Source organism: Nomascus leucogenys, chromosome 7b, assembly GCF_006542625.1.
Source record: "Nomascus leucogenys isolate Asia chromosome 7b, Asia_NLE_v1, whole genome shotgun sequence".
NCBI classification, from domain to species: Eukaryota; Metazoa; Chordata; class Mammalia; order Primates; family Hylobatidae; genus Nomascus; species Nomascus leucogenys.
The window spans coordinates 4,913,072-4,938,271 of record NC_044387.1 but is presented as its reverse complement, the minus strand read 5'-3'; the positions used below and the strand labels follow the sequence as shown (position 1 = coordinate 4,938,271).

At 51.9% G+C, this 25,200-nt stretch overlaps 1 protein-coding gene across 4 annotated transcripts in view; it reads left to right on the top strand.

The window, feature by feature from the left end:
* The window catches only part of FBLN1 (fibulin 1), a 96,808-nt gene that overhangs the window by 46,853 nt on the left and 24,755 nt on the right, over positions 1 to 25,200 (top strand). Inside the window, exons 14-15 of one of the 4 annotated variants that reach the window (XM_030815376.1) lie at positions 1,378 to 1,501; positions 23,890 to 24,032. In XM_030815376.1, coding sequence (XP_030671236.1) covers positions 1,378 to 1,501; positions 23,890 to 24,032 — 267 coding nt within the window. Of the gene's footprint in view, positions 1 to 1,377; positions 1,502 to 8,849; positions 9,494 to 13,731; positions 14,183 to 15,703; positions 16,528 to 23,889; positions 24,033 to 25,200 lie in introns of those variants that run through there. The other 3 variants (XM_030815378.1, XM_030815377.1, XM_030815379.1) reach the window with 3 other exon arrangements.

The window sequence follows — 25,200 nt, the reverse complement described above, 5'->3', positions numbered from 1 at the left end:
CAGGCCAGGGGATGGCGTGGCCTGGTGTGGGATGGCCCAGGGATACTCATGGCTATGGGTCAGCTCCAGCATGGGCTAAGTAATGGGCGCCAATGGCATTGGTTCTGCATTCAGCCCCCATTTCTATGAACGCTCTAGGGGGCAGCGTGTGTCCCCCAGAGCCATCCGGTAACCATTCATTCAATCACTGACAGCGGGTGCTGAGTAGATGTTTGTGAGCGCGTGATCCTCAGTGTACACACTGGGCCCAGAAGCTGAGTCATGGAGGTAGGGCTGTCCAGCCAGTTCCTCGGGAGCCCCACATAGGGCTGTGGATCCTGGGGCCCCGGAAGCCCCCTGGGTCCCACAGATGTAGCTTCCGGTCATGAGGAAGGTGACTTTGATGAAAGGCAGGCAGGAGCTGCGGTGTTTCCTGGGAGGCCCCCTCCACTTGCCCCGGGCTCTGGATGGAAGGCCGGTTGTGTCTGCATTTCTTTCGGAGCAAATGACTTTTCTCCTGGCCAGGCTCCCTCACCGCAGCCTGGGGTCCCGCCCAGACTCAGCGTAAACACATTCCTGAGCCGGCCTTTGAGGCTGGGGAGTGTTGTTTTTGCCACCGATGCTCAGGCATTTGGCACCTCTTAATGGATGTCTCCCAGGATTGATGACAGCCCCTGAACCCCACTGTTTGGCTGCTCCAGAGTCTGTGGGAATTGGGCTGCTCCCCCATCTCCAGAGGCCTCTCAGTGGGGTGCCCCAGGCCCCATCTCAGGAGTCCCAGGCCTGGTGGTTCCAGTCCACCCTGAACAGCCACCAACCCCAACACACAGGGCAAGACATATGATCCCTCGAAGGCTGTTTTTCTCATTGTTATGTGGAGCTAGCAGCTCCTGCCCTTTTCTCCTAAGAGGTTGAGTCACACCTAGGGTAAGGGTGCTGTGCCTTGGGAGCCGCAGAGAGGCTCTGGTTAGTTAGTGCGTGGACTCTGGCACCAGCCTGCCAGGGTTCAAAGCTCAGCTCTGACATTTATAAAATGTGTGACCTCAAGCAGATCTCTTAAGCTCTGTGAGCGCCTCATAAAATGAGGATTGTAACAGTATCTGCCTCATTGAGTTCTTAGGAGGATTCCCAGGACCCATCATGTAGTGTTTATTTTTACCATCGTCACGCTCCCTCCAGGGATTGCGAATGATAAGTTAACACTCTATAAATGTAAATATCCTATAAATGTAAGAACTGGCACAGGATGCTGCTCTGAAGATCAGCAAGTGGAGGGCAGGGATGGCCTGATCGCCACCCCTAACCCTAGTTGATGGGAGGCCTGGGCTCCTCCATCTCCAGATGGGGATGGCTCCTGCTACCTCTGCCTTCACTGTGCTGCTGTGGGGTCTCTTGCAGACATTGATGAGTGTGTGACTGGCATCCACAACTGCTCCATCAACGAGACCTGCTTCAACATCCAGGGCGGCTTCCGCTGCCTGGCCTTCGAGTGCCCTGAGAACTACCGCCGCTCCGCAGCCACGTAAGTCCCTTGGACCATGCCATCGTCTGTCTGTGTTGGTCTTCCTGGTGACCCAGCTCCCGGGTGGGTGAGTTATCAGGCTGTGACCTCAGTGTCCTCCCATGAGGGACTCAGGGCACTCAAAGATCACCTGATCCCTGGCCCTCAAGCCCATAAATGCTAGTGACACTGGTCTCAGAAAGTCAAGGGAGTAACTGCAAATGAGTCTGGGGTCTATAGTCATGTTTTCAGGCCAAGGCTGTGCACAGAACCAGGCAGAAACCACAGCCCTCTTTTTTCCTAGGGTGGAAGCCTTGGGCAAGCTCTCTGGGCCTCAGTTTCCTCATCTGTAACATGCAGATGTCAGAACGTGCTCTGACTTAGATGCGTAGGTAACAATGTCTCCGTGTCAGCCCAAAGCCAGGGAGCCGAGGTGACTTGTTGGACGTTGTTGTTAGGTGCCCACCTGAAAGCCAGAATTCGTCCAGCCTAGTGACTGTGTGGGAACAGTATCAAAGATTCCAGATCCTAAACGTGGGGCTGTATGCCCCTATGTCTTTGTAGGCTCACTCACTCCTAGGCCATCACAGCGCCCACTTGAGACCACGGTTCCCACTTCTTATCCCCCTTGCCCCTAATTGTATTCAGAAAGTCTCATTTAGTGCCACTGTCAGTTGCTTCAGGAAAAGCTCCATGCTGGCTGAGACTGATCTCAGGACTGTGGACTTGTGACCTCCCCCCAGCACTCTGAGTGCACAATGCAGGCAGCCAGCTGTTTCCCAGGCCTTGGCCCCTTGACCTTCAGCCTGCCTTGGGCTCTTGGCCAGCTGCCCCTGCCACCTGAGGATCAGTGGTAGTGTCCACCGCTTGACCCTAGGGGCAGCTGCCCTGGCTTGTGGCATAGCAAGGCTTCTGGGTCCCCGAGCAGCCCCGTTGTCCCTGGCAGCCCTCCATATTCTTCCTGGCTTTGGGGTTCTGGTTGGCTGGCCCGGCCGTTTCCCTGATCTGCTGTTTCCCGGCACGGATTTCTGTCTGCTCGAAAACCCAACATCTTGTTTCCTTCCTGAGCTTGGGTTAGGAAAAAGCTGCCCCAAAACTGGGTTTGCAAATCTGTAGCATCCCGAAGAGCTCATGGTTATGCAACAGCCTGGCAGGCAGTGACAGTGCTTCTCTGAGACATTAAGAAAGTTCCATGGCCTCGGTTGGAGGCTGTGCAGCCGTCTGTCATTGTAAGTTCACTCTCTCCCCAGCCTTTGTCAGCGCCTGGGCTTGAAGATTCCAGGAGGCTGGCTGTGGTTGTGACCTCGATTTCTAACTTGCACACAGTCGTGAAACCACCTTTCGAAGAGGGGGAGGCTGCCCTGCACAGGGGCCGTGGCGCCTCCTAAGCCTGAGGGTGGGCAGGTTGGCCATGTGTGCTGAGGTCATGGCTGAAATCAGCAGAACCCAGCTCCACCCCTCATGTTGGCTGTGGAAGCCTCTGCCACCCCTCAGTGCTGGAGAAAGTCATTTCTTCCTGGACCTACTGCGTGTAGGCACCTGGGTAGACAGCCCACAAAGGCCTTTGTCCCCGCGCTGGCTCCGCCTTTGGAGCGTGTGCTAAGAGGGAGGAGGGGCCCCCACCTGGCTGGGCCGTGAGGGTGGGCAGGGGGCTGTCTGGAGTGGGCCATGCCTGCATGAAGGTGGAAGAGGGAGCAAATTAGGCAGAAGCGGTGGGAATATGGACACATGTGCGGTGAAATGGGGAGTTCAGCCTGAAACCTGGGCCCTGTGTGCTGTGCAGTAAGGGATTGACCTGCTGGGCGCCTGGCTTGTTGCAGCCCTTGGACTCCCGGGACTGATAGTGAGGAGGGGCCGCCCCCTCTCAGCACTACTAACCCCTCAGACTGGAGTTTTGTATTTTACAGCCCCTTTTCCTGCTCATCAAAAATCCAAGCTGCTTAAAACGTTTTTTCATCTAAGCTTCAGAAAGCAATTTTTAAAATCGAAAAGAGCCATATTTAGGAGGGACCTGTGGCCAGAGCTTCTGTGGTTAACAACTCAGCAAGAGCGCCTCACTCGGGAGCCTTGACAGACAGGACTGCAGAGTCCGCTGCTGTGGCTTTCTCTCTCCAGTCACACGGCTCCCATCTGGGGAACATCCCAGCGGCCGAGGGCTGGTAACTGGAGCATGACCCAGGAAGCTGAGCCGCAAACCACAGGGCTCAGCCTTGTGGACAGGACCAGGCTGTTACAGTCCTGCCCACACAATTCCCTTCTGCCCGCAGGAGGAAGTGTGCAAAGCTGTCCCACAGCCTTTGATGGGGCCGGACACATCCTCTTTATCCCCTCAGTGGGGCCGGCACCTGATGACCTGTGGTCTAGAAAGCTGGAGCAAAGCCGGGTGGCCTTGGTTGCCGCTTCCCGGGGATGGGACACGAGTGAACAGCTATGGGCCTGAGGGTGTAACATGGTGGGCGGTGGCAGAGATAGAGCCGTCGATGGCCCCCCTGCCTTGGCCAGTTCCTGGGGCTTGTCTCCCAGACGACGAGCATGTGAAAGTCAGGAAAATGCCGGCAGGGATATCCACAAGCACCTGGGGTGGCCAGAACTGCTGTGCCTCCCAGGAGAAGGAGGGGGGCCTAGAGGGCCTTTTTTCTCTGGTGTGTGGTGGCTGAGGATCATTTCCATAGAGCTTGGGGTGTTACGGTCAAATGTGTTGAACTGGCAAGTTGGAGCACATTGTCCTCTAACGCATGACATGGCCCAGGATGCGTGGCCTGCTGAGGGGACATATCTGGAAACCAGGGCCTGCATGGCAGGCGGGGACGGGGCGGGCTCGCCTATGCCCTGCTCTGTAATAGATTCAGTGATGACAACCCGTCCCTGACCTAGACACACTGGCTAAAAGGGATTTTTGGGCCGTTCCCAGTCTGACAGGCAGTTTGCCAGACAGTTATGTTTCTGGTGTTTTAATAAGTTTGAGTAGAGCGAAGTAGGATCATTGAAGCCAGGACTTACCAGGAAAATCAAGGACATGTTTATTTTTGTGCATTAGTCATTTGCAAAGCACATAGCGGGTGCCCCAGGCCCTGTTCTTTGTCCAGAAGGAGCCAGCCCAGAAACTCCTAGTATAGAGAAGGTTTTGGGGTGCTCTGAGGAATGACTGTGGGGTCGGAGGGGGAGCCTCCAAGGGAGGAGTGACCAGCTCGCTGTGAGTGATGACGGCGGGAGCTGCACCAGAACACCACGCACACCTCCCATTGCTTTCCTCCAGTGTGCTGGGTGAATGCTTCCCTCTGGCAAAACAAATTCCACCCCTGGTTAGTACCGGCCATGCTGAGAGAAGCGGGGAAGCCGAAATCCCACCGGGCGACTCTAGCGCCACCTGCTGACCAGCCCCATCCAGGCTGGTCCTGAAGTTGCTGGTGTGTGTGCGCGTGCGCGTGCGTGTGTGTGTGTGTGTGTGTGTGTGTGTGTGCATACATTGTGTGTGTAAAAGCTTTGAAGTAAGACAGGCTGACTTTGAAAGCCAAGTCTGCCCCTTACTACACACCATGGAGCCATCAGCAAGTTCTGCGTCCTCACTGGGCATCTGTCTTCCAGCCAGTAGAGCGGGAGGACGATGGGAGACAGTGGTGGGAGCGAGTGGAAGGAAAGCCTGCTGCTTGCAGCCTGCTCCCTGCACCCGGAAGCGCAGTTCACCTGCACCCGGAAGCTCAGCTTATGGGTCCCATGCTCCTCCCCCAGTTCACGGACGCTTCCGTCGCAGCTCCTCAGAGGCCCCCGCTGGGGGAGAGCTCTCAGATCGCCTGGAGCACTCCCGTTTGGCCTGGACCTGGGCATCTCTGGGGCAGGCCACCACCAGCAGCACCCGTGCCCACCTTCTTTCCTGCCTCTGTTTTGGGCCCCTCCCAGGCAGGACTCCCCACTTCGGTGCCCCTGACTCCCAGGCCAGTCCTTTCTAAGAGCTTGGAATGGTCACTAGCCAAGTAAATGCAAGGCCTCCTGTCAGTCCCGACAAACCGGGAAAGAGGAGGTAAAAGGAGACCCCAGTCTCAATAAATGCCTCAAGCAAGTCCAAGTAACCCAGCACGAGACATGGAAACTTAAAAAGCCAAAAGGGAGATGTGATAGAAGGCCAGGACGAGAGGATGCTCCTGACCGCAGAATCCAGACACAGCCCAGATGGCAGGGCTTCCTGGAGCGCCTGGGCCAGGTCCTCTGGGGCTCCGCACCTGGGCCCTGCTTCCTAAGGCAGCCACCTTCAGCATATGATGGGCCAGGAGTTCAGGACACAGGAGATGACCCCTGTCCCATCTTGTGACAAGAAATTAGAACTTGTTACTATCCTGTAGCAGGAAGATAATACCTATCTCCATTCTGTCACAGGAAGTTAGAATCTGTAACCGGAAGTTGGAATCTGTGCTCATCCTATACAGGAAGTTAGGACCCGTCCCCATCTCCACCACAGGAAGTTAGGACCTGTCCCCGTCTGCACCGCAGGAAGTTAGGACCCGTCCCCGTCTCCACCGCAGGAAGTTAGGACCCGTCCCCGTCTCCACCACAAGAAGTTCGGACCTGTATTAGGGTTCTCCAGAGGAACAGAACTAATGGAAAATATATATATATACACATACATACATATATATTCCATTATATATATAAAGGGGAGTTTATTAAGTATTAACTCACATGATCACAAGGCCCCACAATAGGCCATCTCCAGGCTGAGGAGCAAGGAGTGCAGTCTGAGTCCCAAAAATGAAGAAAAATGAGTCCGATGTTTAAGGGCAGGAAGCATCCAGCATGGGAGAAAGATGTAGGCTGGGAGGCCAGGTCAGTCTCTCTTTTCACGTTTTACTGCCTGCTTATGCTGTAGCCATGCTGGCAGCTGATTAGATGGTGCCCACCCAGATTATGGGTGGATCTGCCTTTCCCAGCCCATAGACTCAAATGTGAATCTTTTTTGGTGACACCCTCACAGATACACCCAGGATCAATACTTTGTATCCTTCAATCCAATCAAGTTGACACTCAGTATTAACCATCACAAGCCCACCCCTTGTCAACTTGAACCCATGCACATCTCCTGAGATCATACATAATCTTCAAATAAAGACAATAATACGGTCATAATTATGCCTAACATAACACAACTATCCTTCATACAACCAGAAACTCACCAATCCCCAACGCAAATACTATTATATAAAGTTAGCGATACTTAAATGCTGATGTGAATTCAAGAAATCTTATGTCACTTGATAAAAGAGAAAGGAAATAAAATGAAGACATTTTTGTTAGTACAAGTGTATACATGCAAAAACATTTTTGATTTTTGTTTGTTTGTTTGTTTTTTAAGACACAGTCTCCCTCTGTTGCCTAGGCTGAAGTGTGGTGGTGTGATTTTGTCTCACTGCAACCTCCACATCCCGAGTTCAAGTGATTCTCCTGCCTCAGCCTCCTGAGTAGCTGAGATTACGGGTGTGCGCCACCACACCCACCTAATTTTTCTATTTTAAGTAGAGATGGGGTTTCACCATGTTGGTCAGGCTGGTCTTGAGCTCCTGACCTCAAGTGATCTGCCCGCCTCGGCCTCCAAAAGTGCTGGGATTACAGGCGTGAGCCACAGCACCTGGCCATGTTTTTAAAAGAAGGAGGAAATACTCATGACAATTACAGCCCTCGTTTCTGCAACTGGTCACATGGCTCGTAGCTGGTATTGATGACTGCCTTCTTCTACCACTTACTCTGTATTCCCTTTGCCTTCAGCAAACACCTTGGCAGATCTTGTTTTTTTTTCCTGGTGGAGTGACCCAAACCTTCATTCCTGAAGGGTCTGGGTCATTTGTAGTCCTGCCTGGATTGGGCTGTTGTAGTTTCCCATTGACCTTAATCACAGGGCATGGTAATACTAAGAGATGCCCTAATGGATCTCCTGTATTCCATGCATACTCTAACTTCATTATGGAGTAGTAGACTGATTTCATCTTGATAGTCAGAGTCAGTCACCCCAGCCAACACTGTAACTCCCTTCTTAGCCTGTTGACTTAAAGGTAGGAGGAGCCCCAAGTGTCCAGGTGGCAATCTTAACTTCCAGTTTAATGGAATCGTTGTTGTGTCTCCTGGTGGTAGCATTCCTCCCTCTGGAACTAAGACCTCTAGGCCAACAGAACGTAATGTTGCAGGAACAGGAAGCAAAAATTTTGCTAGTGGATCACTATGGGTGATGGTGAGTGGTGCCACTTCCATTTCCACGCTTGGATTCCTGGACCCGTAAGTCCTGGCTATGGGAGAAACAGTGTCGTAATATTGGACCCTGATTCAGAGCATACATGGCCTTCTGTAGAACTTTGTCCCAGCCCTGCAAAGTACTGTCACCTAGTTGGCATTGTAATTGTGACTTCAAAAGGCCATTCCACCATCCTATCAATCTACCTGCTTCAAGACAATGGGGAACATGGTAAAACCAGTGAATTCCATGAGCAAGAGCCCACTGCTGCACCTCTTTAGCCGTAAAGTGAGTGCTTTGGTCAGAGGCAATGCTGTGTGGAATACCATGACGGTGGATAAGACATTCCGTGAACCCACGGATGGTAGTCTTGGCAGAAGCATTATGTGCAGGATAGGCAAACCCATATCCAGAGTAAGTGTCTATTCCAGTGAGAACAAACCTCTGCCCTTTCCATGATGAGAAGATGTCCAATATAATCAACCTGCCACCAAGTAGCTGGCTGATCACCCCGAGGAATGGTGCCATATCGAGGGCTCAATGTTGGTCTCTGCTACTGGCAGATTGGGTACTCAGCAGTGGCCATATCCAGGACAGCCTTAGTGAATGGAAGTCCATGTTGCTGAGCCCATGTGTAACCTCCATCCCTGCCACCATGGCCACTTTGTTCATGGGCCCATTGGGCAATGACAGGGGTGGCTGGGGAAAGAGGCTGAGTGGTGTCCACAGAACAAATTATCCTATCCACTTGATTATTAAAATCCTCCTCTGCTGAGCACTCTCATGTGATACAAATATCTTCACAGTTTTTGACCACTCAGAGAAGTCTATCCACATACCTCTTCCCCAAATTTCATTGTCACCAATTTTCCAATCATGCTTCTTCCAAGTCCCTGACCATGCAGCCAAACCATTGGCCACAGCCCATGAATCAGTATATAATCGCACATCTGGTCATTTCTCCTTCCATGCAAAGTGCACAACCAGGTGCGTTGCTTGAAGTTCTGCCCACTGGGAAGATTTCCCTTTGCCACTGTCCTTCGGGGATGTCCTAGAAAGGAGCAGTAGTGCTGCAGTTGTCCACTTTTGGGTGGTGCCTGCATATCGTGCAGAACGATCTGTGAACCAGGCCCTAGTCTTCTCTTCCTCTGTCAGCTGATCGTAGGGAACTCTGCATGAGGCCATCGGTGCAGGCTGGGGAGGAGAAGGCAAGTTGGCAGGAGTGGAGACCATGGGCATTTGAGCCACTTCCTCATGTAACTTAACTTGTGCCTTCAGGACCTGCTCAAGCCCGATCATGTATATACCACTTTCATTTGATGATGGGATGCTGCTGTGCATGACCAACTTTATGGCTAGATGGGTCAGAAAGCACCCAGTTCACGATAGGCCGTTCAGGTCATATGGTGACTTGATGACCCAGAGTCAAACATTCAGTTTCCACCAAAGCCCAGTAACAGGCCAAGAGCTGTCTCTCAAAAGGAAAGTAGTTATCTGCAGAAGATGGCAGGGCATTGCTCCGAAAGCCTAGAGACCTCCACTGTGATTCACCTATGGGGGCCTGCCAAAGGCTGCAGACAGCATCCTTATCTGCCACTGACACCTCAAGCAACATTGGATCTGCTGGGTCATATGGCCCAAGTGGCAGAGCAGCTTGCCCAACAGCCTGGACCTGTTGCAGAGCTTTCTCCTGTTCTGGACCCCACCCAAAACTGGCAGCCTTTCAGGTCACTCGATAAATGTGCTGGAGTAACACACTCAAATGAGGAATGTGTTGCCTCCAAAGTCCAATAGGCCCACTAGGCGTTGTGTCTCTTTCTTGGTTGTAGGTGGGGCCAAATGCAGCAACTTATCCTTCACCTTAGAAGGAATATCTCGACAGGCCCCAAACCACTGGACCCCTAGAAATTTTACTGAGGTAGAAGGTCCCTGAATTTTATTATCGGATTTATTTTCCACCCTCTGGCATGCACATGTCTCACCAATAAATCCAGTGTGTTTGCTACTTCTCACTCACTGGATCCAATCAGCATAATGTCACCAATTTAATGGACCAGCGTGATATCTTGCAGACGCGAAATGTGATCAAGTTCTCTCTGAATAAGATTATGACACAAAGCCGGAGAGTTGATACACCCCTGAGGTATGACAATGAAGGTATATTGCTGGCCTTGCCAGCTGAAGACAAATTGCTTCTGGTGGGCCTTGGAACAGGAATGGAGAAAAAGGCATTTGCCAAGTCAGTGGCTGCATACCAGGTACCAAGAGATACGGTAATTTGCTCAAACAGTGAAACCACGTCTGGTAAAGCAGCTGCAAATTGGAGTCACCAATTGGTTAAATTTACAATAATCCACTGCCATTCACCAAGATCCATCTGTCTTCTGCAGAGGCCAAATGGGAAAGTTGAATGGGGATGTGGTGGGAATCACCACCCCTGAGTCTTTCAAGTTTTTGATGGGGACACTAATCTCCACAATCCCTCCAGGGATGTGATACTGTTTTTGATTTACTGTTTTTCTAGGTAGAGGCAGCTCTTATGGCTTCCATTTGGCCTTTCCCACCATGAAAGCCCTCACCCTACTGGTCAGGGAGCCAGTGTGGGGGTTCTGCCAGCTGCTAAGTATGTCTGTGCCAATTCTGCATTCTGGCACTGGGAAAATGACCACAGGATGAGTCCACTGGACCCACTGTAAGTCAGACCTGAGCTAAAACTCCATTAATTACCTGACCTCCTTAAGCCCCTATTTAACTGGAGGGCCACCATGACGTTTTGGATTCCCTGGAATCAACCTCAGCTCAGAACCAGTGTCCAGTAGTCCCCCAAATGTCTGATCATTTCCCTTTCCCCAATGCAGTTAGTCTGGTAAAAGGCCAGAGGTCTCTTTGGGAAAGGATGGGAGAAAGATTCACTGCATAAATTGTCGGTAATGTAGTGGGGTCCTTCCTCAAGAGGACCCAGCTTCCCCTTCATTCAAGGGGTTCTGGGGCTGTGATTCTCTGTTTTTGTAATTCAAATTAGTCTTTTGTCCACTTGACCTAGAAGTTTTCTGCTTAAACAAATCAAGTAGGAATGCAGTAGGCTTCCTATCAGTTTCACTTATAGGAACACTATGATTAATTAGCCAATGCCAGAGCCCTACACGAGACAGACTATTCCGATTGCCGCTTTGCCTCTGCTGTCCATTACAGAAGCTACACCCACCTTGCCTTTGACAGTTGAGTGCTATCACTTGGCCACTGCCACCTCAGGATCCAATTATTTCCATTGTATTTAAATTTTGTAGTTGAGTGACTGCAGTTCCCACTGTTAGATCTGACATACCAAGACGAGCAATTACAGGGCTCTTCAAAGATGCAGGTGCTGCCCTCACAAATCTGTTTCGAAAGGCATTGGTCAAGGGTATATCTTCTGGACCCTCCCAGCTTGGTTGAGTAGGTCTAAAGTCACTAATCCACTCCACCATCCCAATCTCCCTAAGTCTTTGGATTCCTTCCTCCACATTAAACCAAGGAAGACCAGGCATTTCCAGCTCGCTCACAGTGGGCCATCTCTTCATCCGTATTTCAGCTAAACCGCAAATAAACTATTAGAACCTTTTTTAACTCCCCAAGTTGCAACATTAAATGCAGAGTCCCTGCTTAGTGGGCCTAAATCCATAAATTCAGCCTGATCCAATGCTATGTTCCTTCCACCATTCTCCGACACCCTTAATATCCATTCTCTTGCCCGTTCTCCAGATTTCTGTTTCTATAAATTAGAAAACTCAAGCAGTTCTTTTCGAGCATAGCTCACTTCCTCATGGGTCACACTCTCAACCTCATCTCTAGGGGCCCTCCAGGACTTTAGTTACAGGTCTAGAGGCAAACAGGGGTGTTGGGGGTGGCTCCTGAGCAGAATCAACATTATCTTGCCTGGCAACTGCCTCACAGGAGGCCATCACTGTTGCCTCAGGCAGCGTGGGGTTTATCTCCTTAGCCAAAGGTGCAAAGGCTGATGGGTCGGGGATGGGATGTTGCCACTACTGGGGATGGGGAAGCTGTTAAGCTGTTAAGCTGTTTCTTCTGGCAAAAAAGGTTCATCAGAGTTTACAAACTCAGTGTCCCCGGCTTCATCAGGCTCCTCCCACATGTCCCCATTCCAAGTTGCAGGGTCCCATTCTTTTTCGATCAGTGCCCTCACTTTAACAGCAGACACCTGGCGAGGCTGTGCTTGCATCTTTCATTGCAGGTCAGCCACTCGCATGATAAGAGCTTGTGTCTGTTTTTCCACAATTTCAGCTCTTCCTCTGCAGGAGAGAAGACTCTCACTCAGGGCAGTCTTAGCAGATTTGAAGCTCAGTATCTGCTTCTGAGGCCGGGAGATGGAATCCCTGAGTTCATCATTTTCTTTCATCACTTTGTCCACTAAACTTAGGAGCAACCAACCAGCTTCATTATGTGCCTTGGTTCTCCACATATGATCAAAGATATTATGTATAGTCACTAAACTTGCCTCACGAGCGATGAATCAGGAGTTTCAAATGCATTTATTTTGCATAACTCTAAACAGTTCACGCCAAGGACTATCAGTGTTCTCTATACTATTAGAAGTAGAGTCCTTAGCATTTTTGGGTCTAATCATTAACCAGCCAACTCCAGAAACCCCAAAACCAATGAAAGAACTCCATCTTTGATATTCTGTTCCTCTGGAACCACTCCTGGTACCAAAATCTGTAGTAGTTTGGTTTCTCTAGAGGGACAGAACTAATGGAATACATATATATATAAAGGGGAGTTTATTAAGCATTAACTCACATGATCACAAGGTCCTCACAATAGGCCATCTGAAGGCTGAGGAGCAAGGATAGCCAGTCCGAGTCCCAAAACTGAAGAACCTGGAGTCCGATGTTCGAGGGCAGGAAGCATCCAGCACAGGAGAAAGATGTAGGCTGGGAGGCTAGACCAGTCTCTCTGATCACATTTTTCTGCCTGCTTATACTCTAGCCGTGCTGGCAGCTGATTAGTTGGTGCCCACCCAGATTAAGGGTGGGTCTGTCTTTCCCAGCCCACTGACTCGAATGTGACTCTTTTGGCAACACCCTCACAGACACACCCAGGATCAGTACTTTGTGTCCTTCAATCCAATCAAGTTGACACTATTAACCATCACAGGACCCGTCCCTGTCTTCACCACAGGCAGTTAGGACCCGTCTCCGTCTCCACTGCAGGAAGTTAGGACCCGTCCCCGTCTCCACTGCAGGAAGTTAGGACCCATCCCTGTCTCCACCCAGGAAGTTAGGACTTGTCTCTGTTTCTATCACAGGAAGTTGGGATCTGTCCCCATTTCCATTCCAAGCCCTGAACTGGCCCTGTGGACCCAGATGGGGTACTGGGCCTGGAACACAAGGGCTTAGTGACAGGGAACTGGGAACTGACCTTACTGGCTGAGCATAGATATGGCTCCCTCACTCACTCTATGACCTTGGGAAGTGGGAAGGCCACATTCTCTCTGAGCCTCAGTGTCCTCATGTGAAAAATGGCACCAAAGCCACTGTCAGTGGGTGGTGGCAGTGATCACACTAGAGAGTGCGTGGTGAGGGATGGCTGAGCACTTGGTAAACGGCAGCAGCTCTGATTGCTAATGGCAGAGATAGTCATTTCACGGGTCACCTCCGAGACACACCCGAGAGCCCTGTGTAGCCCTGGCCACTGTCTGGGCAAGGGCCTGGGAAGGGCGGGGTGTGCCTGTGGAGTGCCCCTGGGGTGGGGCTCTGCCAGTGAGCAGAGGACGCACCTCACTTCGGGCACAGCCCTTGGCCCCCAGCCACCCAGTGCCCCAGATGGTGTTGGAAGAGGCTAGTGCCTGAATCAGCAGCCTGGAGGTCCACGGCGCCTCCCGCAGGTGAGTGGGGGGCGCCCTTCGTGTTGGCTGAATCGGCCAGAGGGGCGGCGGGAGGCCCTGCCTGCCAGCCCCGCATCCCCACGCTCTGCCGTTTCTCCGCTTGCTGGACCGGCCCTAACCCTCTTCTTATCTCTCTGCCCACTTTTCTTGCAGCCGCTGTGAGCGCTTGCCTTGCCATGAGAATCGGGAGTGCTCCAAGCTGCCTCTGAGAATAACCTACTACCACCTCTCTTTCCCCACCAACATCCAAGCACCCGCAGTGGTTTTCCGCATGGGCCCCTCCAGTGCTGTCCCCGGGGACAGCATGCAGCTGGCCATCACCGGCGGCAATGAGGAGGGCTTTTTCACCACCCGGAAGGTGAGCCCCCACAGTGGGGTGGTGGCCCTCACCAAGCCTGTCCCCGAGCCCAGGGACTTGCTCCTGACCGTCAAGATGGATCTCTATCGCCACGGCACCGTCAGCTCCTTTGTGGCCAAGCTTTTCATCTTTGTGTCTGCAGAGCTCTGAGCACTCGCTTTGCGTCGCGGGGTCTCCCTCCTGTTGCTTTCCTAACCCTGCCCTCCGGGGCATTAATAAAGTCTTAGCAAGCGTCCCACACAGTGAGCCTCGCGTGCCTTGGTTTTATTTGGCATGGTTGGGAGTCTGTGCCGCTTGTTACCTGGGGGTGAGCCGGGCACTGGCCGCTGCCTGGTACCCCTGAGGGCTGACTGAGGAGCGCTCCCCACCAGAGGGTGTGTGCTCGGGGGTCCCTGTTCACAGAGCCCACTGTCTGTGCTGACAGGGAGGCCGGGCCGGGCACATCATTTCACATGTGTTAACTCGTCTTCATTTGTGTTGAACCCAAAGAATAAAGGTGGTGGTGGAGAAGGGCCCTCAGATTGCTGAGCACAGTCCCCTCTCATTTTACAGATGTGGAAACTGAGGCCCAGAGAGAAGGGGAAGGGTTGGCCAGGGTCGCTTGGCCTGCTGTGGCCACGCCAGGTCAAGGAAGCGGGTCTGCTGGCCCCTGCCTGGTTCTTTGCTATATCCCCGGAGGTGAGCATTTCACTGAGACAAGAAAGCTTTCTCCTGAGATTCAAGCCTCCTGTTCTGTTTGTCTTGATCAGAAGCCCAAATCTGTGGTGCAGAAACATGGAATGTGGTTGCGGCTCCTAGGATGCAGCTCTTGCCTCAGTGAAGTCGTTTTGCCCCCACTGAGGATCCTGGCCCTGTGCCAGGGGGAGGCAAAGGACCACACAATACATGTGGTGCTCACGGGACCCTTCGCAGGCCTTACACCAGTCCTGCCAGGCAGGTGGTCATCCTCATGGAGACTCAGAGAGGGCAAGTGATTTGCCCAAGATCACACAGCTGGTATCTGAGCCCTGGTTTACTGACTCCGCAGCTCTGGCTGTTGCATTCTGCCACAATACCTCCACTGAGGGCGTTAACCCCCTGCCTCCCTCCATCTCCTCCACCATGGTCCAGCCAAGCCAGTCACCTCTCCCCCTCTGCTGCTCCCAGCGTCCATTCACCTCCCCTACAGCTCATTCTTTGCTTGGCAGCTGGAATGATCTTTTAGCCTCTGCCTAAAACCGTTCCTGGTTTCCTTACCATTTGGGTTAAGGCCTCCAGATCCTCAAGATGTCTGAAGGCCATGCCTAATTTAGTCTTTGTGTGCAATCTCCAGCCTGGCCTCAATTTGTTCTGTCCTTGCCCACTTCCCTTGAGCCATGCTGCAAGCTCTGCTGCCTCGGGCCCCTGGCACGTGCTTTGCACCCTTGGCCTGAATGTTGCTTAAACTCCAGCTCGTGTGTCTTCCTCAGAGGGGCCTTCCCTGCCACCCCTGGCTTCTGTTTTCTCTGTCCATCGTTCTCATGACCCCTTTCCTTCGTGGTGCTTGTAACAGGCTGCGGTTCCTGTTGACTCGCGTTTCACGTTTGTCTTCCCCACCTTCCAGAAGGCTCTGTGAAGGCAGGGACCAGGTCTGTCTCATTCAGTGCGGTGTTCCCAGCTCCTTGCAAGACATCTCGCGTGCAGAAGGTGCACTGTCAATGTCTGTTAAGGGAACAGATGACTCTGCCAGCCCTGGCTTATGTCACTAGCATTTCTGTGGCTGTGACACTGTGCTGATACCGTCTCCAGGCAGAAATCCAAGCGGGGAAGGCAGAACATCCCAGCGGGGTCAAGTAAAGAGGACTGCAGGGTTCTTCCATGGAAGCAGGGGTTGAGGGATGCCCACCTTGATGCCTAGTGAGAAAGATGGACCTGGATAGAGTCAGCCCCACACCTCGCGCTGAGGCAGCTGTGATTGCGCTGCGGGAGCACGAGCCCTTTTCCCTGCAGCCCTCGCCACTTTGTCTCCTGGTCCTCTCTCTGATCATGCCTGGTCTGCACCAGCCTCAAGTCTCCCATATTCTAGTACATTCTCCAAGATGCAGCCCAAGAGCCTCTCTGAAGGACCAGTCTGGTTACGATGGTCTGAGCTTCCTCAGAACCTTCCATGGTTGTCTTTTCCCAGCAGATGAAGCATAGCCCCCTTGGAATGGCATTGCAGGCCTGGCCTGATCTGGCCTCTGCCCACCCTTTGAGCTGCACCTGCCCCACTGCAGCTCATCCATGTGCTTGTGCCCTGGCCCCACGGGGAGGCTTGCCCTTCCCTGAATCTGCCTTCTTGTGGCTTTAGCATGTGCCATGCTGTCCCCCTGCAGACTGCCATTCTCCTTGCAGACTTGGCTCAGAAGTCACCTCCTCAGTGCAGTTAGCCTGAGCTCCCCTGGCCCCAGGCTCCTCCATCAGAGCATTTACCCCATTGTGTTGGGGCTGTTTCTTAACGTCCCCCCTAGCCAGGCTCTTTGAAGGCAGGGATTGTGTCTGGTTAGTTTCTGTATTCTCTGCAACTTTGCAATGTTTGGCTTGAAGAAGGAGCTCAGTAAACATCTGAATAAACATGCGGGTTGATGGATGGATGGACAGAGACCAATGGATGGGTGGATGGATGGATGGATGGATGGATGGATAGCATTTTTAAGGCTTAGTTCAAATATCATCTCCTCGGTCAGGTGCAGTGGCTCACGCCTGTAATCCCAGCACTTTGGGAGGCCGAGACGGGCAGATCACCTGAGGTCAGGAGTTTGAGACCAGCCTGGCCAATATGGAGAAACCCCATCTCTACTAAAAATACAAAAATTAGCTGGGTATGGTGGCAGGCGCCTGTAATCCCAGCTACTCAGGAGGCTGAGGCAGGAGAATTGCTTGAACCCAGGAGGCAGAGATTGCAGTGAGCTGAGATCGGACTCTTGCACACCAGCCTGGGCAACAAAAGTGAGACTCTGTCTCAAAAAAATAAATAAAAATTGTCTCCTCTGTTTAGCCAGCAAGCCACAGCAGGGGTTCTTGTCCTATTCAGGCATCCATTCATCAGGGGCCGGATTACTCAGGCTGGAAGGAACACCTTTGCCTTCATGTGCACAGGAATGTGAAGAGGTGGGGGAAACCTCTCAGGGGCTTTGGAGCCTACCCAGTGACCTTCCGCAGCTTGCCAGAAGCTCCTCTGCAACATTCCCACCAAGGGACTCCCCTTTGCTTATGGAACTCCCTGCCTCCTGAGGGGTCCCGTTGCATTTGGGATCCCACCGAGGTTTGCGTGTGTGCCTGAGTGCACCGTGGGAGTGACAGCTGAGTGGCCTGAGTGCTCACCTCTGTCCCACAGCTCCTTGGGGCTCCCTAGCCATGTTCCCAGCTCATCCTGCTGAGAGAGGGCACCACGCAGGAAAAGCAAAATAAGAGCAGGAGGTTGAATTTCCTTCTTGCCATTTACTAGTTTCTGTGACCCTGGAGACGTCATCAGCTTTTCAGAGCCTCAAGGCCCACCTCATGGCTGATTTTGAAGATGGCTTGAAATAGTCCAGCAGGCAGCGCCTGATACAGAGTAGGCATTCCATAAGTGTGAGTGCGAGTTTCTTCATTCATTGGAAGGTAACTGGGTGTTCGTGTGGCTCTTCATTGACACGGGGATGAAGATTCAGAGTTTGGAGGGATCCAAGGTCATATGTGGAGCTGACATCACTTTTGATTCCTAGAACCTGTGCTTTCCTGGCTGTGTCACTAGTAAATCAAGCTCCCAAGGAGAAAAGACAGTAATAAGGGTGATTTTTATTGTAATGATAATAACAACAACACCAACAGCTAACACATACAGTGCTGCCCATGAGACAGGTGCTGTTCCAAGCATGTAATTCTTTTACTCCTCACGGCAGCCTAAGGAAGCAAGCAGTGTTAATATCCCCATTCCACAGTGAGGACAGGGAGGCACAGAAAGGTGAAGGAAGTTGCCCAAAGTTCCACAGCTGGTTTCCAGTGGCACTGGGATTCAAACGCAGGCAGCCTGGGCTGGGATCTGTGCTCTGAACCCCTGTCCTACACTGCAGCAAATACTGGAGAGAGGCAGCATCCCTGGGATGAATGAAACTGTTGCTCCAGCCCCATCTCACAGAGCCGCTCTGCCATTCCCAAACCCAGAACAGGGTATCTTATTAGCTAGAGGAGGAGGCAGTGTGGTAAGGAGGAAAGGACTGTGAGGCTGGAATGAAATAAGATGCAAAATGGACCAGGCGTGGCAGCTCATGCCTGTAATCCCAGCACTTTGGGAGGCCAAGGCAGGCAGAGTTCAAGGTCAGGAGTTCAAGACCAGCCTGGCCACTGAAGGTCAGGAGTTCAAGACCAGCCTGGCCAACATGATGAAACCCCATCTTTACCAAAAATACAAAACTTAGCCGGTCGTGGTGGTGCACACCTGTAAGTAATCTCAGCTACTCAGGAGGCTGAGGCAGGAAAATCGCTTGAACCCGGGATACAGAGATTCCAGTGAGCCAAGATTGTGCCGCCACACTCCAGCCTGGGCGATAGAGCGAGACTTTGTCTCAGAAAAAAAAAAAGATATGCAAAACGTGTAGCATAGACTCCGGAAAGATGCAGATGCATTATTTCTGAAGGTCTCTGGATCCCAACCAAAAAACACCCAGACAACTAGATAGGAAAATAAAACTCCATGGAAAACATTTACAACTAAACAAGGTATGGTTGTCTGCAGTTCAGGCCCACCTGCATGACTTTGGCATCTGTGCAGGAAAAAACAGTGGCAGGACCCCAAAATAATCAACAGGTATCCCCAGAAAGTGTACTAGGTGCTTTGGGGGAAGCAGCAGCTGAAACTGGGAGGCGTTTTGCTCACTCCAGGGGCCAGAGTGTGCACAGCGTCAGTGGGAGGGAGGAAGGGGCTGGCGCAGGCTTGCTCTTGGGAGCTTTTGAAACTTAGCCACCACAGCTCCCCCTAAGGTCAGGGTCTCACACGAGGGAGAGACTGCTGGAAATGGAACAGAAATTGTGTAGGAAAGAAACCATAGAGACTGTGGGAAGAGAAGGTCCGGGTAAATGTGGAAGAATGTCAGGACGTGAGCTCTGCAAAGTCAGGAAGATAACTGTGAATGATACTCTTTCTCAGACTCCAGGAAAACTAATTTCCTCTAAGGATGATCAACCCAAAAGCATCAAGGTCAAATTCCATGGATGAGTTTCTATAACAAAGTACCATAGACTGGGTGGCTTAAAATAATAGAAGTGTATCATTTCATGGTTCTGGAGGCCAGAAGTCCAAAATCAAGGTGTCAGCAGGGCTGCACTTCCTCTGAAACCTCTAGGGGAATGCCTCTTCTGTAGGGGAGTGCTCCTTCTGTAGAGTGTGCTCCTTCTGTAGGGGAGTGCTCCTGTAGAGGAATGCTCCTTCTGTAGGGCGTGCTCCTTCTGTAGGGGAGTGCTCCTTCTGTAGGGGAGTGCTCCTTCTGTAGAGCATGCTCCTTCTGTAGGGGAGTACTCCTTCTATAGGGGAATGCCTCTTCTGTAGGGGAGTGCTCCTTCTGTAGGGGAGTGCCTCTTCTGTAGGGGAGTGCTCCTTCTGTAGAGCGTGCTCTTTCTGTAGGGGAGTGCTCCTTCTATAGGGGAATGCCTCTTCTGTAGGGGAGTGCTCCTTCTGTAGGGGAGTGCCTCTTCTGTAGGGGAGTGCTCCTTCTGTAGAGCGTGCTCTTTCTGTAGGGGAGTGCTCCTTCTGTAGGGCGTGCTCCTTCTGTAGGGGGGTGCTCCTTCTGTAGGGGAGTGCTCCTTCTGTAGAGCGTGCTCCTTCTGTAGGGGAGTGCTCCTTCTATAGCGGAATGCCTCTTCTGTAGGGGAGTGCTCCTTCTGTAGTGCGTGCTCCTTCTGTAGGGGAGTGCTCCTTCTGTAGAGCGTGCTCCTTCTGTAGGGGAGTACTCCTTCTATAGGGGAATGCCTCTTCTGTAGGGGACTGCTCCTTCTGTAGGGGAGTGCCTCTTCTGTAGGGGAATGCCTCTTCTGTAGAGCGTGCTCTTTCTGTAGGGGAGTGCTCCTTCTGTAGGGCGTGCTCCTTCTGTAGGGGAGTACCCCTTCTGTAGGGGAGTACCCCTTCTGTAGGGAAGTGCTCCTTCTGTAGGGGAGTGCCCCTTCTGTAGGGGAGTGCCCCTTCTGTAGGGGAGTGCTCCTTCTGTAGGGGAGTGCTCCTTCTGTAGCAGAATGCTCCCTCTGTAGGGGAGTGCTCCTTCTGTAGCGGAGTACCCCTTCTGTAGGGGAATGCCTCTTCTGTAGAGTGTGCTCCTTCTGTAGGGGAGTGCTCCTTCTGTAAGGGAATGCCTCTTCTGTGGGAGAATGCTCCTTCTGTAGGAGCATGACTTGTCCCAGCTCCTGGCGGTTTGTTGGTGATCATTGGTGTTCCTTGGCTTGCAGCTACATCACTGCAATCTCTGCCTTTGTCATCACATGATCTTGTGTGTCTTTGTTGTCACATAGCCCTCTTCTTATAAGGATATCGGTCATCTTGGATCAGGGGCCCACCCTACTCCATTGTGACCTCATCTTAACTAATTATATCTGCAATGATCGTAGTTCCCAATAAAGTCACATTCTGAGGTACTGGGGATGGAACTTTGCCATCTTTCTTGGAAGGACATAATGCAAACCATGACACCCATACAAAGTGTTAGGGGCTGAATTGTGTCCCCCCCCCAAATTCATATGTTGAATTCCTAATCCCCAATACCTCTAAAGTCCCTATCTCCAAATGCGGTCACGTTCAACGAGGTAATTAAGGTAAAAGTAAGATCATATGAATGGGCCCTAATCCAATACAACAGAAGTTCTTATAAGAAGAGATTAGGGACCAGGTGTGGCGGCTCACGCCTGTAATCTCAGCATTTTGGGAGGCCGAGGTGGGTGGATCACAAGGTCAAGAGTTCAAGACCAGCCTGGCCCACATGGTGAAACTGCATGTCTACTAAGAATACAAAAATTAGCCGGGCATGGTGGCAGGTGCCTGTAATCCCAGCTACTTGGGAAGCTGAGGCAGGAGAGTTGCTTGAACCTGGGAGGTAGGGGCTGCAGTGAGCCGAGATCATGCCACTGCACTCCAGCCTGGGTGACAGGGCAAGACTCTGTCTCAAAAAAAAAAAAAAGAAGAAGAAGAAGAAGAGATTAGGACACAGACATGCACAGAGGGAAGACCATGTGAGGAGGACACAGCGAGAAGTCAGACTTCTACAAGCCAAGGAGAGAGGCCTCAGAAGGAACCAAACCTGCCAACACCTTGATCTTGGACTTTCAGCCTCCAGAACCATGAGACAACCCATTTCTGTTGGTTAAGCCACCCAGTCTGTTGTATAGCAAACAAATGCACAGCTATTATAAGCAAAACAGGAGTTCGAGACCACCCTGGCCAACATGGTGAAACCTGTCTCTACTAAAAATACAAAAATTAGCTGGGCGTGGTGGTGCCCGCCTGTAATCCCAGCTACTTAGGAGGCTGAGGCAGGAGAATCACTTGAACCCAGGAGGTGGAGGTTGCAGTGAGCCAATATCGCACCACAGCACTCCAGCCTGGGTGACAGAGCAAGACTCATCTCAAAAAATATATAAAAATAAAAATAAATGAAAAACAAAAACAGAAATACAAATCCAGGGCTTCTTGGAGAAATGGTTGATTCCAGGTCTTGGGCAGTAAAAGTGTAAAATAAGGCTGGATCATCTTGTCACATCGGATAGCAAGAAAGCTGTGAAAGATGACAAGGACTGGGCCAAAAGGACCCAGGAGCCAACTTCATTTTCCCTCTGGCGAGAGATGGGAAAATTTGAGTTTCAACAAAGGATAAAAATTGCAGAGGATCAAACCTCATTGGATTGGCTTCAATCATGGGTTCATACTGATTTATTTTTTCCCCAAAAAATCCTTTGGAGAATGATAGAGCACTAGTTACCTTATTATCCTGAAAATTAGAAAATTCAAGGAAAGAACCAAGTATTGATCTGCTATTTCCTGGTAATTAAATCACAATAGCACATGAAGGGAAGCATCTCTTTATAGGAGTAGTCCAGCTAATAAATGGAAATGAAATGGTAGAACCAGACGATCGGCATTTTGCAATCCTTGATGAATCAGTGGGCGTAGGCCTTGAGCATCAGTCGATGCTGTCCTCACAGAGAGACAGCCAGTCACTGTGTGGCTCTCACTGAAGACAGACGACCACCTACCATCTTGCCAAAGGGACCGGGCCCGCATGGGATCAGGCCTTTGGAACCGGCTGCCAATGTCCAGAAAATCCGGTGGACAGAGGACCACGCTGAGCTGCACCATGAGGACGCAATCAGCAAAGTCCAGCCTGTAGGAAACACAGCAGCTCAAATTCTTCAGGTTCTTTAATAGATAAGTTGTATGGAAAATAAAGGAGGCTGGCCGTGGTGGCTCACACCTGTAATCCCAACACTTTGGGAGGCCGAGGTGGGTGGGTCGCCTGAGGTCAGGAGTTCAAGACCAGCCTGACCAACATGGTGAAGCCCCATCTCTACTAAATACAAAAAATTAGCCAGGCATGATGGTGCATGCCTGTAATCCCAGCTACTTGGGGAGGCTGAGGCAGGAGAATTGCTTGAACCCGGGAGGCGGAGGTTGCAGTGAGCCGAGATTGCGCCATTGTACTCCAGCCTGGGCGACAAGAGCAAAACTCCGTCTCAAATGAATGAATAGAAAAGAAAAGAAAAGAACGGAGAAGAAACCTGTAGCTTAAAATGGAGTTAAAAGGCAGAGCAAAAACTTGTTGATGGACAAGTCTGAATGATTGTATCTAGAGATACACACTGATGTGAGAAAACTATAAAGAAACCCAAGTAGGCCGGGCGCGGTGGCTCAGGCCTATAATCCTAGCACTTTGGGAGGCCGAGGGGGGCGGATCACAAGGTCAGGAGTTCAAGACCAGCCTGACCAACATGGTAAAACCCTGTCTCTACTAAAAAAAAAATACAAAAAATTAGCCGGGTGTGGTGGCACGCGCCTGTAATCCTGCTACTCAGGAAGCTGAGGCAGGAGAATCGCTTGAACCTGGGAGGTGGAGGTTGCAGTGAGCTCAGATCGTGCCACTGCACTCCAGCCTGGGCGACAGGGCAAGACTCTGTCTCAAAAAAAAAAAAAAAAAAAGAAAAAAAAACCCAAGTAGGGGACTGCCGTGGGACTCAGGCTAGGGGTCACTTTTGGGTTGCAGGAGGGGTTGAGCTCTGTCTGGCAGTTGCGGGGCCTTCGGTGGCTGGCCAATTCTCTTTCTTGACCCGGGTGGTGATTATAAAGGCGTTTGCCTTAAATAATAACTCGTTAAACTATACTTTCATTTTGTGTAATTTTGTATCTGTGTTTTATTTTATGATCAAGAGGTTGTAAAAATCTGTCTAGCACAGTAGCTGGAACCCAGACCTCTGAGAGACTGTAGCCTCTTCTCCTGCCTCCGCGTCGCCTGGTGATGTGGAATTGACTTCCCTGTGCTGGGCACCGAGCTTGGCGCTTTCTATCTACCCTGCTGCCCAGCCTCACTGTGGGCTCTGAGAAGGCGGGACCATGTGTCCCTTGTTCGCTTTGCTGTCCCTAGCACCTGGTGCCTGGCACTCAAAACATACTTGTTGGGCAAGTGAACCTGTGACTCTATTTTGCCGTTGTAGCTATTGATGCTCAGTTCATGCACAAATTCCAAGCTGTGCCTATTCTCCAGGGCACATGGAAGCTGGAGGGTGTTTCTGGCATTTCGGTCCCGGTCCAGTTTGCAGGAAGGGCCATGAAGCCTCCCCACAGAGCAGCCAGGCTGCAGAGACCACTGTCGTTCTCTGATGGAGCTGTCTCTGGGACAGACGCCCCTGCCCTGGCCACCTGCTCCTCCTCCCTGGACCTCAGCCCCTGTGGGAGCTGCTGTCCCAACTTCCCCGTCAGCCTCGTGTGCTGTGGTTCCCCTCAGGCTCCAACAGGAGAAGACAGACACGGTCCGCTGCATCAAGTCCTGCCGCCCCAACGATGTCACGTGTGTGTTCGACCCCGTGCACACCATCTCCCACACCGTCATCTCGCTGCCCACCTTCCGCGAGTTCACCCGCCCTGAAGGTGAGTGGAATGGGCGTGGGGGTCCCAGGGCCCCCTAGGGCCTCCCTCGGCTTCAGCTGAGGGCTTGGCCTACAGGAGTCATTCCTTGTACGATGTGGCCCAGGCTTTGAAATGCAGAACTTTCTTTTTTTTTTTTTTTTTTTCTTTTGAGACGGAGTCTCGCTCTGTCGCCCGGGCTGGAGTGCAGTGGTGCGATCTCGGATCACTGCAAGCTCCGCCTCCCGGGTTCGCGCCGTTCTCCTGCCTCAGCCTTCCGAGTAGCTGGGACTACAGGCGCCCGCCACCACGCCCGGCTAATCTTTTTGTATTTTTAATAGAGACGGGGTTTCACCGTGTTAGCCAGGATGGTCTCAATCTCCTGACCTCATGATCCGCCCGCCTCGGCCTCCCAAAGTGCTAGGATTACAGGTGTGAGCCACCGCTCCTGGCAACTTGAAATGCAGGACTTTCTTTGCGTCTATGTCCCCCCCACACCCACCTGGCACAGCAGCATTTGGCCCATTCTCAGCTCCGTTCAGGTGGTCTTTTCTTATGGGTAACGGTTGTTCTGCAGAGAGCCACTAAGCGCTGATTCTGTGACCAGCACTGGAGAATCAGGGAGGGCCTCCGGGAGGAAGTGACGGCCAGGCTGGGTCCTGAGTGGTGAGGTATTTGAGTGAAAGGGGGAGAAGGGGAGAGGAGGGTGCCCAGTGGAGCAGGACATGGCCTGACGGGTCTGGAGGTTTGGGGGGGCAGTGTGGGCATTTGAGGAACTGAGCCAAGGTTTTCTGCTGGAGCGGTAGAGCCTTGGTAAGAGCGGGGCTGGAAGGATAAACAGGAGGCTTAAATTGGAGTTGGGCCTTCAACCCCCGGGCTTTGGGGGAACCATCGGAAGGTTGCAGTGGACGAGGTTTGCGTATAGAAACATCATCCTGTTGATCCAGGGCCAGGTGAACTGGAGGGGCCAGACGGGAAGCAGGAAACTCAGGTGTAACCCAGTCAGTGCTCCCACACCCCGGCCTGGCTCTCTAGGAAGCTCCTGGCATGCAGTGTAGACATGTTGTGTAGCCTGCCATCACTGCAGCATTTCTCTGGAGCAGGGCCCGGGCTGCGTGCTCCCAAGCCTGGCAGAGGGCTATGGATGGAGCACTGTCCTGTTCACCTCGCTTTCTGGCTGTGCTGCCCATGT